Raw genomic sequence first — 17,588 nt, 5'->3', positions numbered from 1 at the left:
CTTCAGGGTGATCGGAGAGAGATCCTGAAAGATTTGAATCTGAGATTCTGCATAGGTGATCGAGGGTGATCCCCGGGTTTCTGTCATAATGCGCTCTTTGGTGGTGTAATAGTGAAACCTCAAGATAATGTCTCTGGGGGGCTGTGACGGTTGGGGTTTGGGTCTCAAGGCGCGGTGGGCTCGATCTAGTAGCAGCTCAGCTTTAGGGATACTAGGAATTAGTTGTGCGAAGAGGTTTTCTAGATAAGAGTGCAAGTCTTCGTTTGAAACCGTTTCAGGAACATTGCGGATCCTGATATTGTTTCTCCTGTTCCTGTTTTCGATGTCCTCCAGTTGCTCTTTGAAGGAATCAAATTCAGATTTGATATTTGAGATCTCTTGCTCTACGACGGTTTGATAGGTACATACCTCATCTAGTTTGTGTTCTAAGGTGTCGGTGCGGGAGCCTAAGTCAGCTAACTCCGATTTGAATTCAGCCAGGACCTTTCTCATTTCTGCTTGAATTGTTTTTGTGACAATTTGAACTATGTCCTTTGCAGAGAGCGCCATGTCCGCAACTGAAGTATCTTCGGTGTCGGATGTTGGTTCAGATATAGGGGAGTGTTTGGCAAGAGAACCAGATTTTTCCCAAGCTCGCAGAATGTTTAATTTCGTATTGTTAGAGGATTTTCGGCCTTTTTGAGACATAGTGTAGCCATAGAGGGAGAAAAAGGCCCTTTTAGGGTATGATTGACAAGTCCGTGTGGCGAGGGGACGAGTAGGGTGTCCTGTGTCGAGGTTTTTAGAGTTTAGTGAGAGATTAGTGCTGTACGGTGAGCATCTCCGAGTCGGGGGTCTCCCTTCCCAAGCGCCTCCGGATTATGAGTGCCGCATGGTTCGCTTGGTGTCTGAATCGTAAGTGTGGTAATCCAGTGCTTGACAGCCCAGGGAGGTTCAAGATTAGGTTGGTTGTTTTTCTAGGCACAGAGGGGTCAGAGGAGAGCGGGAGGAGTCGGAGAATGAGGGCAGCGTGTGGGAGGAGGGTCAGCGCACCAAAGCCTCCAGGGGGCTAGGGGTCTACTCCGCTCGAGGGGATAAACTCAGTAATTGATATTATTTCCCCTTTTTGTGCAGCAAGCAATGTGGTTATTAAATCCTCCTGATGGCACTGAATCCCTCTCTGGGATGCAACTCAGAGAAAGGGCAGCCACCAGAGTGAGTAGCATAGGGTAAGGTGGGGCTGTAGAGTGATTGGCTTGGTAGGGTCAGGGGGGATAGGAGGACCAGCTGCCCTAGGGCCCAGGGGGGATCGCTGGGTAAGTGAGCAGCTCTCAAATGAAAAGATTCTGCAGCCTTATATCTGCGTGAGGGGGTTCTCTGGGGTCGAGCTGTCCACAGACCTTTAGAATGGTGGATAATGTCTGTCCAGCAGCCTCTTTAGTAGTAATGAGTCCCTCCGGCGCCCCCCGCCTGAGCTCCGGTCTCTCACCTGGGTGTTGGATGGAGAGGAGGCCTCACTCCCGGGCTTGCAGTGTGCAGCGTTCCGGTCGCGGCGGGCTGGTTCCTCTCCGCAAGTACAGGCGACCCCAGCAGTCCCCGGGTCCCCGGGCCTCTGTGAGGAGTTCCTGGGCTGTCCGGTAGGAGAGGATGGGTGAGTCGGCGGGTGAGACGCCGCGTCGTCCTCCGGCCGTAGGCTCCAAGATCGCAATGGTTTTATTTTATTATATAATCACTATAAATTATTCCTATACTAATAGAACCGCCCAGCACAGTGATTTACTTATCTTGTTTTTTTTCTAGGAAAGCAGGAGTGGATGTCTGGACAGAGATATGGCAGCTATGCCGAAGTAATATGGCCCTATTCCAAGCTAGCTAGGACATCACAATATGACATCACAATTATTATGACCTTACAATCACTAGAAGGCAATAAATTGCTGCTCCCTCAAGCTTTGGCATAGATAGGAAAGTAGGAGTGGATGTCTCTGGACAGAGATATGGCAGCTATGCCGATTTACTTTATGATATGCGTCAGCTTGCTGACAATCTTGGCCAAAGGCGGACCGTTGCCTACAGCAGAAGGATCTCCAGTGGTCACCATGCCACATGCTGTACGGCACCATAGCCTGGATTTCGGATGACCCCATAATCGCATTATGCGACTAGTGATGATTATAGGCCTTATCCTTGGACTTCTTTGCTTTGCAGCTATATTATTCTGCTGCTTGAGATACTGCTATAAGAATGTAAAGGAAATCCTGATGAAGAAATGTCTGATCGAGAAACTGGAGCTACTGACTGGGTCCCAAGCTATTCCTAAAGATCTGGATTTAGAATCCATCGTGATTCATGGGCATACTACACCAGGACCACGCAAGTCCAACAGCGAAGAATCAGACAAAGCAAATCAGACCATCAAGCTTCCAACAACCAAGGGCAAAAAGCCAAAGACCGGAATCAAGTCCTTTTCAGCTATATTATTATTCTGCTTCTGAAGGAAGATCGCAAAGGGGGTTTTTCCACCAATATTTAGTCACTGTTAAAATAAAGTACGGTAAATATTTCAAAGAGGGGGTGACAAATCTATCTAAAAAATGAAATTTGATGGACATACGTCTTTTTTCAACCTCAACTAATATGTTACGTGTGTCCACCTCTGTATGAGTCCAATATGCGTATTAAGGCTCCCATTTATCAAACAATATTGGCGTCTGTTCCTGCAAATCATATTAAGTGTCCTGTGAATGTATATAGGAGGGGCCACAACAGCACATTCTAAAAACATCATTATAAGCCAACAACAATTACAGATGTTCCTCACTTAAAGACCTGTATAATAACCAGTGGGAACTTGTCGGTAAGTTAGGAGCCGCTCTTACTACAATACATAACACTACTTAAGTTGTACCATCATCTTTATATAACAAAGTGCTGATTGGCTTTCCTCCCGACCAATAACTGTACAGTAGCTAATTCTGGCCTATAGTATGCTTGGGAATAGTGGGTGTGGCCTGATATGTTGGCACTCAGAATGCTGACAGCAGACGTATCTATTATGGATAATTAAATTGAAACCTAAATATATCACTGAAATATACTGTAGCTCACACTGCCACTTAGTGGTCCTGATTCAGGTTGCCTTGCAAGGCAATGTACATTCGCTGCCTAGCGAGCCCATAAACACCTTCCACTGCCATGCCAAAAGCCTCCGTTCCACCATCAAATCCCCTTGGTACCATGTGAGGAGATGTGTACATGAACACTCGCACAAGAGCATAGGGGAGATCCAGAGCTGCCCCTAGCCTAAATGACACCCTAGGCAAGATTTTGTCTGGGGCCCCCTAGCACCGCCACTAGTTCCGCCTTTGACCCTGCTCCCCTTTCACCATCAACCCTCATCATAGCAGTCATCATTTTGGTGCTCCTACCCGCAATATTTTAAATAGAAACAGTGCACACATTCGGTGCGCATCCCAAACAGGGGTGTGTTCTTGCTGGGAAGGGGCATGGCCACACAATAGTACCCCCAATTCAAATTATGCCACACAGTAGCGCAACTTTATGCACATTACATCATGCGATGGTGTCCCTTATTCATGTTACATCACACAGTAGTACAACGTTACCTTATATACATTACTTAAGGGGAGGGGGCCCGGGCCCCCATTGGGTCCTTCCATCAGACTTTGGCCTGGGTAATTTGTACCCCCTACCCCTTTCTCTCGGCACCCCGATAATACCACACAGTAATGCCCCTTAAACATGACACACATTATTAATGTCCTTATAAACATAATGCCCCTTACATATATGTTGCATATTATTAATGCCCTTATACACATGACACACATAATGCCCCTTACACATATGTTGCACATTATTAATACCCTTATACACATGACACACATAATGCCCATTACACAAATGTTGCACATTATTAATGCCCTTATATACATGACACACAATGCATGTTACACATATGTCGCACATTATTAATTCATTTATACATGACACACAAAATGCCCCTTACACATATGCCTAACACTATTGCACAACCAACCCACCCGCAGATAGCACTCGCACAGCCGCTAACACTGTGACCTCTGCCTCTGCTTGGATACAGATGTTTCCTCATACATCTTGCCTCAATATGCCATGCAGCTCCTGGTCAGTTTTGCTAACGTTGGGTGCATTTTTTGCTGAAAATTCATCTTCTTTGCATTGTTATGTGACCAGGACACACAAGGAGCTTCCGATGATTAAAATGATATGCGACATGCCTATATTCTGTGTGCGACTGTGGCTGTACCTGCATACGGAATGCTATGTTACAGTGATTTCCATAAATACACTATTTCATATGCAGATACAGCCTCACTCACACACAGAATATAGGCATGCTGCATATCATTTTAATCAGTAGAAGCTGCTGGTGCCCCATGGCATTCGAAACGCCCTAGGCATTTGCCTAGTTTGCCTATGCCTAAGGCCGGCTCTGGGGAGATCATTTGATGGTCGCTGACCACTGAATCTGCCCTTCAGCAATAAAAGTCAGTTTATACTGACTTTCACTTTTCGTCGTTGTTTCCCAAAGATGTCATGTCAGCTGCCCAACAATGCAGGCATCACCACAACTCCTCCTACAGGGGAACTCCCAGAGTTTTTATGGGGACACCCATAAAGTGCTGGCGTTCCCCTGCTACCGCCCCCCGGCGAGTGTTTTATTCACTGAAGCCGTTCGCTGACGTGGTTTGCACATAAGCAAACCCTGATCATCAGGGCTGAATCAGCCCCAGTATGTAATGGTGCACTGTCAACCACTCTAGCTGCGGGCTATATAGGATTTGGCACGTCCAATAGGCAAGGAAAGCTAACAAGAGGAGAACATGCAATGGTTTTATTTTATTATATAATCACTATAAATTATTTCTATACTAATAGAACCGCCCAGCACAGTGATTTACCTATCTTGTTTTTTTTCTAGGAAAGCAGGAGTGGATGTCTGGACAGAGATATGGCAGCTATGCCGAAGTAATATGGCCCTATTCCAAGCTAGCTAGAACATCACAATATGACATCACAATTATTATAACCTCACAATCACTAGAAGGCAATAAATTGCTGCTCCCTCAAGCTTTGGCATAGATAGGAAAGTAGGAGTGGATGTCTCTGGACAGAGATATGGCAGCTATGCCGATTTACTTTATTATATGCGTCAGCTTGCTGACAATCTTGGCCAAAGGCGGACCGTTGCCTACAGCAGAAAGATCTCCAGTGGTCACCATGACACATGCTGTACGGCACCATAGCCTGGATTTCGGATTACCCCATAATCGCATTATGCGACTGGTGATGATTATAGGCCTTGTCCTTGGACTTCTTTGCTTTGCAGCTATATTATTCTGCTGCTTGAGATACTGCTATAAGAATGTAAAGGAAATCCTGATGAAGAAATGTCTGATAGAGAAACTGGAGCTACTGACTGGGTCCCAATCTATTCCTAAAGATGTGGATTTAGAATCCATCGTGATTCATGGGCATACTACACCAGAACCAGGACCGCACAAGTCCAACAGCGAGGAATCAGACAAAGCAAATCAGACCATCAAGCTTCCAACAACCAAGGACAAAAAGCCAAAGACCGGAATCAAGACATCAAAGGTACCTAAAATAATAGGTGCAGAAATGGGCAAAATACAGGCCTTGTCCTAGGACTTCTAAGCTTTTCAGCTATATTATTCTTCTGCTTGAGAGACTGCTATAAGAATGTAAAGGAATGCCTGATCAAACTCCCAACTCTACGGGTGGTACCTACTGTATGTTCCCTTACAATATACAGTGGAGATCTGAAGGAAGATTGCAAAGGGGGTTTTTCCACCAATATTTAGTCACTGTTAAAATAAAGTACGGTAAATATTTCAAAGAGGGGGTGACAAATCTATCTAAAAAATGGAACTTGATGGACATACGTCTTTTTTCAACCTCAACTAATATGTTACGTGTGTCCACCTCTGTATGAGTCCAATATGCGGATTAAGGCTTCCATTTATCAAACAATATTGGCGTCTGTTCCTGCAAATCATATTAAGTGTGCTGTGAATGTATATAGGAGGGGCCACAACAGCACATTCTAAAAACATCATTATAAGCCAACAACAATTACAGAAGCTCCTAACTTAAAGACCTGTATAATAACCAGTGGGAACTTGTCGGTAAGTTAGGAGCCGCTCTTACTACAATACATAACACTACTTCAGTTGTACCATCATCTTTATATAACAAAGTGCTCATTAGCTTTCCTCCCGACCAATAACTGTACAGCAGCTAATTCTGGCCTATAGTATGCTTGGGAATAGTGCGTGTGGCCTGATATGTTGGCACTCAGAATGCTGACAGCAGACGTATCTATTATGGATAATTAAATTGAAACCTAAATATAACACTGAAATATACTGTAGCTCACACTTCCACTTAGTGGTCCTTATTCAGATTGCCTTGCAAGGCAATGTACATTCGCTGCCTAGCGAGCCCATAAACACCTTCCACTGCCATGCCAAAAGCCTCCGTTCCACCATCAAATCCCCTTGGTACCATGTGAGGAGATGTGTACATGAACCCTCGCACAAGAGCATAGGGGAGATCCAGAGCCACCCCTAGCCTAAATGACACCCTAGGCAAGATTTTGGCTGGGGCCCCTAGCACCGCCACTAGTTCCGCCTCTGACCCTGCTCCCCTTTCACCATCAACCCTCATCATAGCAGTCATCATTTTGGTGCTCCTACCCGCAATATTTTAAATAGAAACAGTGCACACATTCGGTGCGCATCCCAAACAGGGGTGTGTTCTTGCTGGGAAGGGGCATGGCCACACAATAGTACCCCCCAATTCAAATTATGCCACACAGTAGCGCAACTTTATGCACATTACATCATGCAATGGTGTCCCTTATTCATGTTACATCACACAGTAGTACCACGTTACCTTATATACATTACTTAAGGGGAGGGGGCCCGGGCCCCCATTGGGCCCTTCCATCAGACTTTGGCCTGGGTAATTTGTACCCCCTACCCCTTTCTCTCGGCACCCCGATAATACCGCACAGTAATGCCCCTTACACATGACACGCATTATTAATGTCCTTATAAACATAATGCCCATTACATATATGTTACACATTATTAATGTCCTTATACACATGACACACATAATGCCCCTTACACATATGTTGCACATTATTAATGCCCTTATACACATGACACACATAATGCCCATTACACAAATGTTGCAATTATTAATGCTCTTATACACATGACACACATAATGCCTGTTACACATATGTCGCACATTATTAATTCATTTATACATGACACACAAAATGCCCCTTACACATATGCCGAACACTATTGCACAACCATCCCACCCGCAGACAGCACTCGCACAGCCGCTAACACTGTGATCTCTGCCTCTGCTTGGATACAGATGTTTCCTCATACATTTTGCCTCAATAGGCCATGCAGCTCCTGGTCAGTTCTGCTAATGTTGGGTGCATTTTTTGCTGAAAATTCGTCTTATTTGCATTGTTATGTGACCAGGACACACAAGGAGCTTCCGATGATTAAAATGATATGCGACATGCCTATATTCTGTGTGCGACTGTGGCTGTACCTGCATACGGAATGCTATGTTACAGTGATTTCCATGAATACACTATTTCATATGCAGATACAGCCTCACTCACACACAGAATATAGGCATGCTGCATATCATTTTAATCAGTAGAAGCTGCTGGTGCCCCATGGCATTCCAAACGCCCTAGGCATTTGCCTAGTTTGCCTATGCCTAAGGCCGGCTCTGGGGAGATCAATTGATGGTCGCTGACCACTGAATCTACCCTTCAGCAATAAAAGTCAGTTTATACTGACTCACTTTTCGTCGTTGTTTCCCAAAGATGTCATGTCATGTCAGCTGACCAACAATGCAGGCATCACCACACCTCCTCCTACAGGGGAACGCCCAGAGTTTTTATGGGGACACGAATAAAGTGCTGGCGTTCCCCTGCTACCGCCCCCCCCCCCCCCCGGCGAGTGTTTTATTCACTGAAGCCGTTCGCTGACGTGGTTTGCACATAAGCAAACCCTGAATCAGCCCCAGTATGTAATGGTGCACTGTCAACCACTCTAGCTGCGGGCTATATAGGATTTGGCACGTCCAATAGGCAAGGAATGATAACAAGAGGAGAACATGCAATGGTTTTATTTTATTATATAATCACTATAAATGATTCCTGTACTAATAGAACCGCCCAGCACAGTGATTTACTTATCTTGTTTTTTTTTCTAGGAAAGCAGGAGTGAATGTCTGGACAGAGATATGGCAGCTATGCCGAAGTAATATGGCCCTATTCCAAGCTAGCTAGGACATCACAATTATTATGACCTCACAATCACTAGAAGGCAATACATTGCTGCTCCCTCAAGCTTTGGCATAGATAGGAAAGTAGGAGTGGATGTCTCTGGACAGAGATATGGCAGCTATGCCGATTTACTTTATGATATGCGCCAGCTTGCTGACAATCTTGGCCAAAGGCGGACCGTTGCCTACAGCAGAAAGATCTCCAGTGGTCACCATGCCACATGCTGTACGGCACCATAGCCTGGATTTCGGATTACCCCATAATCACATTATGCGACTAGTGATGGCGATAGGACTTGTCCTTGGACTTCTTTGCTTTGCAGCTTTATTATTCTGCTGCTTGAGATACTGCTATAAGAATGTAAAGGAAATCCTGATGAAGAAATGTCTGATCGAGAAACTGGAGCTACTGACTGGGTCCCAATCTATTCCTAAAGATGTGGATTTAGAATCCATCGTGATTCATGGGCATACTACACCAGAACCAGGACCTCGCAAGTCGAACAGCGAGGAATCAGACAAAGCAAATCAGACCATCAAGCTTCCAACAACCAAGGGCAAAAAGCCAAAGACCGGAATCAAGACATCAAAGGTACCTAAAATAATAGGTGCAGAAATGGGCAAAATACAGGCCTTGTCCTAGGACTTCTAAGCTTTTCAGCTATATTATTCTTCTGCTTGAGAGACTGCTATAAGAATGTAAAGGAATGCCTGATCAAACTCCCAACTCTACGGGTGGTACCTACTGTATGTTCCCTTACAATATACAGTAGAGATCAGAAGGAAGATCGCAAAGGGGGTTTTTCCACCAATATTTAGTCACTGTTAAAATAAAGTACGGTAAATATTTCAAAGAGGGGGTGACAAATCTATCTAAAAAATGGAACTTGATGGACATAAGTCTTTTTTCAACCTCAACTAATATGTTACGTGTGTCCACCTCTGTATGAGTCCAATATGCGTATTAAGGCTCCCATTTATCAAACAATATTGGCGTCTGTTCCTGCAAAACATATTAAGTGTCCTGTGAATGTATATAGGAGGGGCCACAACAGCACATACTAAAAACATCATTATAAGCCAACAACAATTACAGAAGCTCCTCACTTAAAGACCTGTATAATAACCAGTGGGAACTTGTCGGTAAGTTAGGAGCCGCTCTTACTACAATACATAACACTACTTCAGTTGTACCATCATCTTTATATAACAAAGTGCTGATTGGCTTTCCTCCCGACCAATAACTGTACAGCAGCTAATTCTGGCCTATAGTATGCTTGGGAATAGTGGGTGTGGCCTGATATGTTGGCACTCAGAATGCTGACAGCAGACGTATCTATTATGGATAATTAAATTGAAACCTAAATATAACACTGAAATATACTGTAGCTCACACTGCCACTTAGTGGTCCTGATTCAGGTTGCCTTGCTAGACAATGTACATTCGCTGCCTAGCGAGCCCATGAACACCTTCCGCTGCCATGCCAAAAGCCTCCGTTCCACCATCAAATCCCCTTGGTACCATGTGAGGAGATGTGTACATGAACACTCGCACAAGAGCATAGGGGAGATCGAGAGCCGCCCCTAGCCTAAATGACACCCTAGGCAAGATTTTGGCTGGGGCCCCCTAGCACCGCCACTAGTTCCGCCTCTGACCCTGCTCCCCTTTCACCATCAACCCTCATCATAGCAGTCATCATTTTGGTGCTCCTACCCACAATATTTTAAATAGAAACAGTGCACACATTCAGTGCGCATCCCAAACAGGGGTGTGTTCTTGCTGGGAAGGGGCATGGCCACACAATAGTACCCCCAATTCAAATTATGCCACACAGTAGCGCAACTTTATGCACATTACATCATGCGATGGTGTCCCTTATTCATGTTACATCACACAGTAGTACAACGTTACCTTATATACATTACTTAAGGGGAGGGGGCCCGGGCCCCCATTGGGCCCTTCCATGAGACTTTGGCCTGGGTAATTTGTACCCCCTACCCCTTTCTCTCGGCACCCCGATAATACCGCACAGTAATGCCCCTTACACATGACACGCATTATTAATGTCCTTATAAACATAATGCCCCTTACATATATGTTGCACATTATTAATTCCCTTATACACATGACACACATAATGCCCATTACACAAATGTTGCACATTATTAATGCCCTTATACACATGACACACAATGTATGTTACACATATGTCGCACATTATTAATTCATTTATACATGACACACGAAATGCCCCTTACACATATGCCGAACACTATTGCACAACCAACCCACCCGCAGACAGGACTCGCACAGCCGCTAACACTGTGACCTCTGCCTCTGCTTGGATACAGATGTTTCCTCATACATCTTGCCTCAATAGTCCATGCAGCTCCTGGTCAGTTCTGCTAATGTTGGGTGCATTTTTTGCTGACAATTCATCTTATTTGCATTGTTATGACCAGGACACACAAGGAGCTTCCGATGATTAAAATGATATGCGACATGCCTATATTCTGTGTGCGACTGTGGCTGTACCTGCATACGGAATGCTATGTTACAGTGATTTCCATGAATACACTATTTCATATGCAGATACAGCCTCACTCACACACAGAATATAGGCATGCTGCATATCATTTTAATCAGTAGAAGCTGCTGGTGCCCCATGGCATTCCAAACGCCCTAGGCATTTGCCTAGTTTGCCTATGCCTAAGGCCGGCTCTGGGGAGATCATTTGATGGTCGCTGACCACTGAATCTACCCTTCAGCAATAAAAGTCAGTTTATACTGACTTTCACTTTTCGTCGTTGTTTCCCAAAGATGTCATGTCAGCTGCCCAACAATGCAGGCATCACCACACCTCCTCCTACAGGGGAATGCCCAGAGTTTTTATGGGGACACGAATAAAGTGCTGGCGTTCCCCTGCTACCGCCCCCCCCCTCGGCGAGTGTTTTATTCACTGAAGCCGTTCGCTGACGTGGTTTGCACATAAGCAAACCCTGAATCAGCCCCAGTATGTAATGGTGCACTTTCAACCACTCTAGCTGCGGGCTATATAGGATTTGGCACGTCCAATAGGCAAGGAATTATAACGAGGAGAACATGCAATGGTTTTATTTTATTATAGAATCACTATAAATTATTCCTATACTAATAGAACCACCCAGCACAGTGATTTACTTATCTTGTTTTTTTTCCTAGGAAAGCAGGAGTGGATGTCTGGACAGAGATATGGCAGCTATGCCGAAGTAATATGGCCCTATTCCAAGCTAGCTAGGACATCACAATTATTATGACCTCACAATCACTAGAAGGCAATAAATTGCTGCTCCCTCAAGCTTTGGCATAGATAGGAAAGTAGGAGTGGATGTCTCTGGACAGAGATATGGCAGCTATGCCGATTTACTTTATGATATGCGCCAGCTTGCTGACAATCTTGGCCAAAGGCGGACCGTTGCCTACAGCAGAAGGATCTCCAGTGGTCACCATGCCACATGCTGTACGGCACCATAGCCTGGATTTCGGATTACCCCATAATCACATTATGCGACTAGTGATGGCGATAGGACTTGTCCTTGGACTTCTTTGCTTTGCAGCTTTATTATTCTGCTGCTTGAGATACTGCTATAAGAATGTAAAGGAAATCCTGATGAAGAAATGTCTGATCGAGAAACTGGAGCTACTGACTGGGTCCCAATCTATTCCTAAAGATGTGGATTTAGAATCCATCGTGATTCATGGGCATACTGCACCAGATCGAGGACCTCGCAAGTCCAACAGCGAGGAATCAGACAAAGCAAATCAGACCATCAAGCTTCCAACAACCGAGGGCAAAAAGCCAAAGACCGGAATCAAGACATCAAAGGTACCTAAAATAATAGGTGCACAAATGGGCAAAATACAGGCCTTGTCCTAGGACTTCTAAGCTTTTCAGCTATATTATTCTTCTGCTTGAGAGACTGCTATAAGAATGTAAAGGAATGCCTGATCAAACTCCCAACTCTACGGGTGGTACCTACTGTATGTTCCCTTACAATATACAGTAGAGATCAGAAGGAAGATCGCAAAGGGGTTTTTTCCACCAATATTTAGTCACTGTTAAAATAAAGTACGGTAAATATTTCAAAGAGGGGGTGACAAATCTATCTAAAAAATGGAACTTGATGGACATAAGTCTTTTTTCAACCTCAACTAATATGTTACGTGTGTCCACCACTGTATGAGTCCAATATGCGTATTAAGGCTCCCATTTATCAAACAATATTGGCGTCTGTTCCTGCAAAACATATTAAGTGTCCTGTGAATGTATATAGGAGGGGCCACAACAGCACATTCTAAAAACATCATTATAAGCCAACAACAATTACAGAAGCTCCTCACTTAAAGACCTGTATAATAACCAGTGGGAACTTGTCGGTAAGTTAGGAGCCGCTCTTACTACAATACATAACACTACTTCAGTTGTACCATCATCTTTATATAACAAAGTGCTGATTGGCTTTCCTTCCGACCAATAACTGTACAGCAGCTAATTCTGGCCTATAGTATGCTTGGGAATAGTGCGTGTGGCCTGATATGTTGGCACTCAGAATGCTGACAGCAGACGTATCTATTATGGATAATTAAATTGAAACCTAAATATAACACTGAAATATACTGTAGCTCACACTGCCACTTAGTGGTCCTGATTCAGGTTGCCTTGCTAGACAATGTACATTCGCTGCCTAGCGAGCCCATGAACACCTTCCGCTGCCATGCCAAAAGCCTCCGTTCCACCATCAAATCCCCTTGGTACCATGTGAGGAGATGTGTACATGAACACTCGCACAAGAGCATAGGGGAGATCGAGAGCCGCCCCTAGCCTAAATGACACCCTAGGCAAGATTTTGGCTGGGGCCCCCTAGCACCGCCACTAGTTCCGCCTCTGACCCTGCTCCCCTTTCACCATCAACCCTCATCATAGCAGTCATCATTTTGGTGCTCCTACCCACAATATTTTAAATAGAAACAGTGCACACATTCAGTGCGCATCCCAAACAGGGGTGTGTTCTTGCTGGGAAGGGGCATGGCCACACAATAGTACCCCCAATTCAAATTATGCCACACAGTAGCGCAACTTTATGCACATTACATCATGCGATGGTGTCCCTTATTCATGTTACATCACACAGTAGTACAACGTTACCTTATATACATTACTTAAGGGGAGGGGGCCCGGGCCCCCATTGGGCCCTTCCATCAGACTTTGGCCTGGGTAATTTGTACCCCCTACCCCTTTCTCTCGGCACCCCGATAATACCACACAGTAATGCCCCTTACACATGACACACATTATTAATGTCCTTATAAACATAATGCCCCTTACATATATGTTGCACATTATTAATGCCCTTATACACATGACACACATAATGCCCATTACACAAATGTTGCACATTATTAATGCCCTTATACACATGACACACAATGTATGTTACACATATGTCGCACATTATTAATTCATTTATACATGACACACGAAATGCCCCTTACACATATGCCGAACACTATTGCACAACCAACCCACCCGCAGACAGGACTCGCACAGCCGCTAACACTGTGACCTCTGCCTCTGCTTGGATACAGATGTTTCCTCATACATCTTGCCTCAATAGTCCATGCAGCTCCTGGTCAGTTCTGCTAATGTTGGGTGCATTTTTTGCTGACAATTCATCTTATTTGCATTGTTATGACCAGGACACACAAGGAGCTTCCGATGATTAAAATGATATGCGACATGCCTATATTCTGTGTGCGACTGTGGCTGTACCTGCATACGGAATGCTATGTTACAGTGATTTCCATGAATACACTATTTCATATGCAGATACAGCCTCACTCACACACAGAATATAGGCATGCTGCATATCATTTTAATCAGTAGAAGCTGCTGGTGCCCCATGGCATTCCAAACGCCCTAGGCATTTGCCTAGTTTGCCTATGCCTAAGGCCGGCTCTGGGGAGATCATTTGATGGTCGCTGACCACTGAATCTACCCTTCAGCAATAAAAGTCAGTTTATACTGACTTTCACTTTTCGTCGTTGTTTCCCAAAGATGTCATGTCAGCTGCCCAACAATGCAGGCATCACCACACCTCCTCCTACAGGGGAATGCCCAGAGTTTTTATGGGGACACGAATAAAGTGCTGGCGTTCCCCTGCTACCGCCCCCCCCCTCGGCGAGTGTTTTATTCACTGAAGCCGTTCGCTGATGTGGTTTGCACATAAGCAAACCCTGAATCAGCCCCAGTATGTAATGGTGCACTTTCAACCATTCTAGCTGCGGGCTATATAGGATTTGGCACGTCCAATAGGCAAGGAATTATAACGAGGAGAACATGCAATGGTTTTATTTTATTATAGAATCACTATAAATTATTCCTATACTAATAGAACCACCCAGCACAGTGATTTACTTATCTTGTTTTTTTTCCTAGGAAAGCAGGAGTGGATGTCTGGACAGAGATATGGCAGCTATGCCGAAGTAATATGGCCCTATTCCAAGCTAGCTAGGACATCACAATTATTATGACCTCACAATCACTAGAAGGCAATAAATTGCTGCTCCCTCAAGCTTTGGCATAGATAGGAAAGTAGGAGTGGATGTCTCTGGACAGAGATATGGCAGCTATGCCGATTTACTTTATGATATGCGCCAGCTTGCTGACAATCTTGGCCAAAGGCGGACCGTTGCCTACAGCAGAAGGATCTCCAGTGGTCACCATGCCACATGCTGTACGGCACCATAGCCTGGATTTCGGATTACCCCATAATCACATTATGCGACTAGTGATGGCGATAGGACTTGTCCTTGGACTTCTTTGCTTTGCAGCTTTATTATTCTGCTGCTTGAGATACTGCTATAAGAATGTAAAGGAAATCCTGATGAAGAAATGTCTGATCGAGAAACTGGAGCTACTGACTGGGTCCCAATCTATTCCTAAAGATGTGGATTTAGAATCCATCGTGATTCATGGGCATACTGCACCAGATCGAGGACCTCGCAAGTCCAACAGCGAGGAATCAGACAAAGCAAATCAGACCATCAAGCTTCCAACAACCGAGGGCAAAAAGCCAAAGACCGGAATCAAGACATCAAAGGTACCTAAAATAATAGGTGCACAAATGGGCAAAATACAGGCCTTGTCCTAGGACTTCTAAGCTTTTCAGCTATATTATTCTTCTGCTTGAGAGACTGCTATAAGAATGTAAAGGAATGCCTGATCAAACTCCCAACTCTACGGGTGGTACCTACTGTATGTTCCCTTACAATATACAGTAGAGATCAGAAGGAAGATCGCAAAGGGGTTTTTTCCACCAATATTTAGTCACTGTTAAAATAAAGTACGGTAAATATTTCAAAGAGGGGGTGACAAATCTATCTAAAAAATGGAACTTGATGGACATAAGTCTTTTTTCAACCTCAACTAATATGTTACGTGTGTCCACCACTGTATGAGTCCAATATGCGTATTAAGGCTCCCATTTATCAAACAATATTGGCGTCTGTTCCTGCAAAACATATTAAGTGTCCTGTGAATGTATATAGGAGGGGCCACAACAGCACATTCTAAAAACATCATTATAAGCCAACAACAATTACAGAAGCTCCTCACTTAAAGACCTGTATAATAACCAGTGGGAACTTGTCGGTAAGTTAGGAGCCGCTCTTACTACAATACATAACACTACTTCAGTTGTACCATCATCTTTATATAACAAAGTGCTGATTGGCTTTCCTTCCGACCAATAACTGTACAGCAGCTAATTCTGGCCTATAGTATGCTTGGGAATAGTGCGTGTGGCCTGATATGTTGGCACTCAGAATGCTGACAGCAGACGTATCTATTATGGATAATTAAATTGAAACCTAAATATAACACTGAAATATACTGTAGCTCACACTGCCACTTAGTGGTCCTGATTCAGGTTGCCTTGCTAGACAATGTACATTCGCTGCCTAGCGAGCCCATGAACACCTTCCGCTGCCATGCCAAAAGCCTCCGTTCCACCATCAAATCCCCTTGGTACCATGTGAGGAGATGTGTACATGAACACTCGCACAAGAGCATAGGGGAGATCGAGAGCCGCCCCTAGCCTAAATGACACCCTAGGCAAGATTTTGGCTGGGGCCCCCTAGCACCGCCACTAGTTCCGCCTCTGACCCTGCTCCCCTTTCACCATCAACCCTCATCATAGCAGTCATCATTTTGGTGCTCCTACCCACAATATTTTAAATAGAAACAGTGCACACATTCAGTGCGCATCCCAAACAGGGGTGTGTTCTTGCTGGGAAGGGGCATGGCCACACAATAGTACCCCCAATTCAAATTATGCCACACAGTAGCGCAACTTTATGCACATTACATCATGCGATGGTGTCCCTTATTCATGTTACATCACACAGTAGTACAACGTTACCTTATATACATTACTTAAGGGGAGGGGGCCCGGGCCCCCATTGGGCCCTTCCATCAGACTTTGGCCTGGGTAATTTGTACCCCCTACCCCTTTCTCTCGGCACCCCGATAATACCACACAGTAATGCCCCTTACACATGACACACATTATTAATGTCCTTATAAACATAATGCCCCTTACATATATGTTGCACATTATTAATGCCCTTATACACATGACACACATAATGCCCATTACACAAATGTTGCACATTATTAATGCCCTTATACACATGACACACAATGTATGTTACACATATGTCGCACATTATTAATGCATTTATACATGACACACAAAATGCCCCTTACACATATGCCGAACACTATTGCACAACCAACCCACCCGCAGACAGGACTCGCACAGCCGCTAACACTGTGACCTCTGCCTCTGCTTGGATACAGATGTTTCCTCATACATCTTGCCTCAATAGTCCATGCAGCTCCTGGTCAGTTCTGCTAATGTTGGGTGCATTTTTTGCTGACAATTCATCTTATTTGCATTGTTATGTGACCAGAACACACAAGGAGCTTCCGATGATTAAAATGATATGCGACATGCCTATATTCTGTGTGCGACTGTGGCTGTACTTGCCTACGGAATGCTAGGTTACAGTGATTTCCATGAATACACTATTTCATATGCAGATACAGCCTCACTCACACACAGAATATAGGCATGCTGCATATCATTTTAATCAG

The 17,588-nt window shown here is 44.5% G+C and overlaps 1 protein-coding gene across 6 annotated transcripts in view; it reads left to right on the top strand.

Annotated features, from left to right (window-relative positions):
• LOC146025832 (uncharacterized) overlaps positions 1-17,588 on the top strand; it is a 109,120-nt gene that overhangs the window by 30,188 nt on the left and 61,344 nt on the right. For 2 of the 6 annotated variants that reach the window (XR_014454299.1, XM_083155924.1), the window contains exons 2-6: positions 1,780-2,836; positions 4,964-6,191; positions 8,320-9,534; positions 11,594-12,808; positions 14,868-16,082. Coding sequence is in view for 4 of the 6 variants with exons in the window: in XM_083155926.1 (XP_083012052.1) it covers positions 5,143-5,640; positions 8,320-8,370 (549 nt within the window). In the remaining 2 variants the exon portion in view is untranslated. The remainder of the gene's footprint in view (positions 1-1,779; positions 2,837-4,963; positions 6,192-8,319; positions 9,535-11,593; positions 12,809-14,867; positions 16,083-17,588) is intronic. The other 4 variants (XM_083155926.1, XM_083155921.1, XM_083155923.1 and 1 more) reach the window with 4 other exon arrangements.

This window comes from Crinia signifera, chromosome 8 (assembly GCF_055691185.1).
Source record: "Crinia signifera chromosome 8, ASM5569118v1, whole genome shotgun sequence".
Classification (NCBI taxonomy): Eukaryota; Metazoa; Chordata; class Amphibia; order Anura; family Myobatrachidae; genus Crinia; species Crinia signifera.
This window is presented reverse-complemented; position numbering and strand designations above follow the sequence as displayed.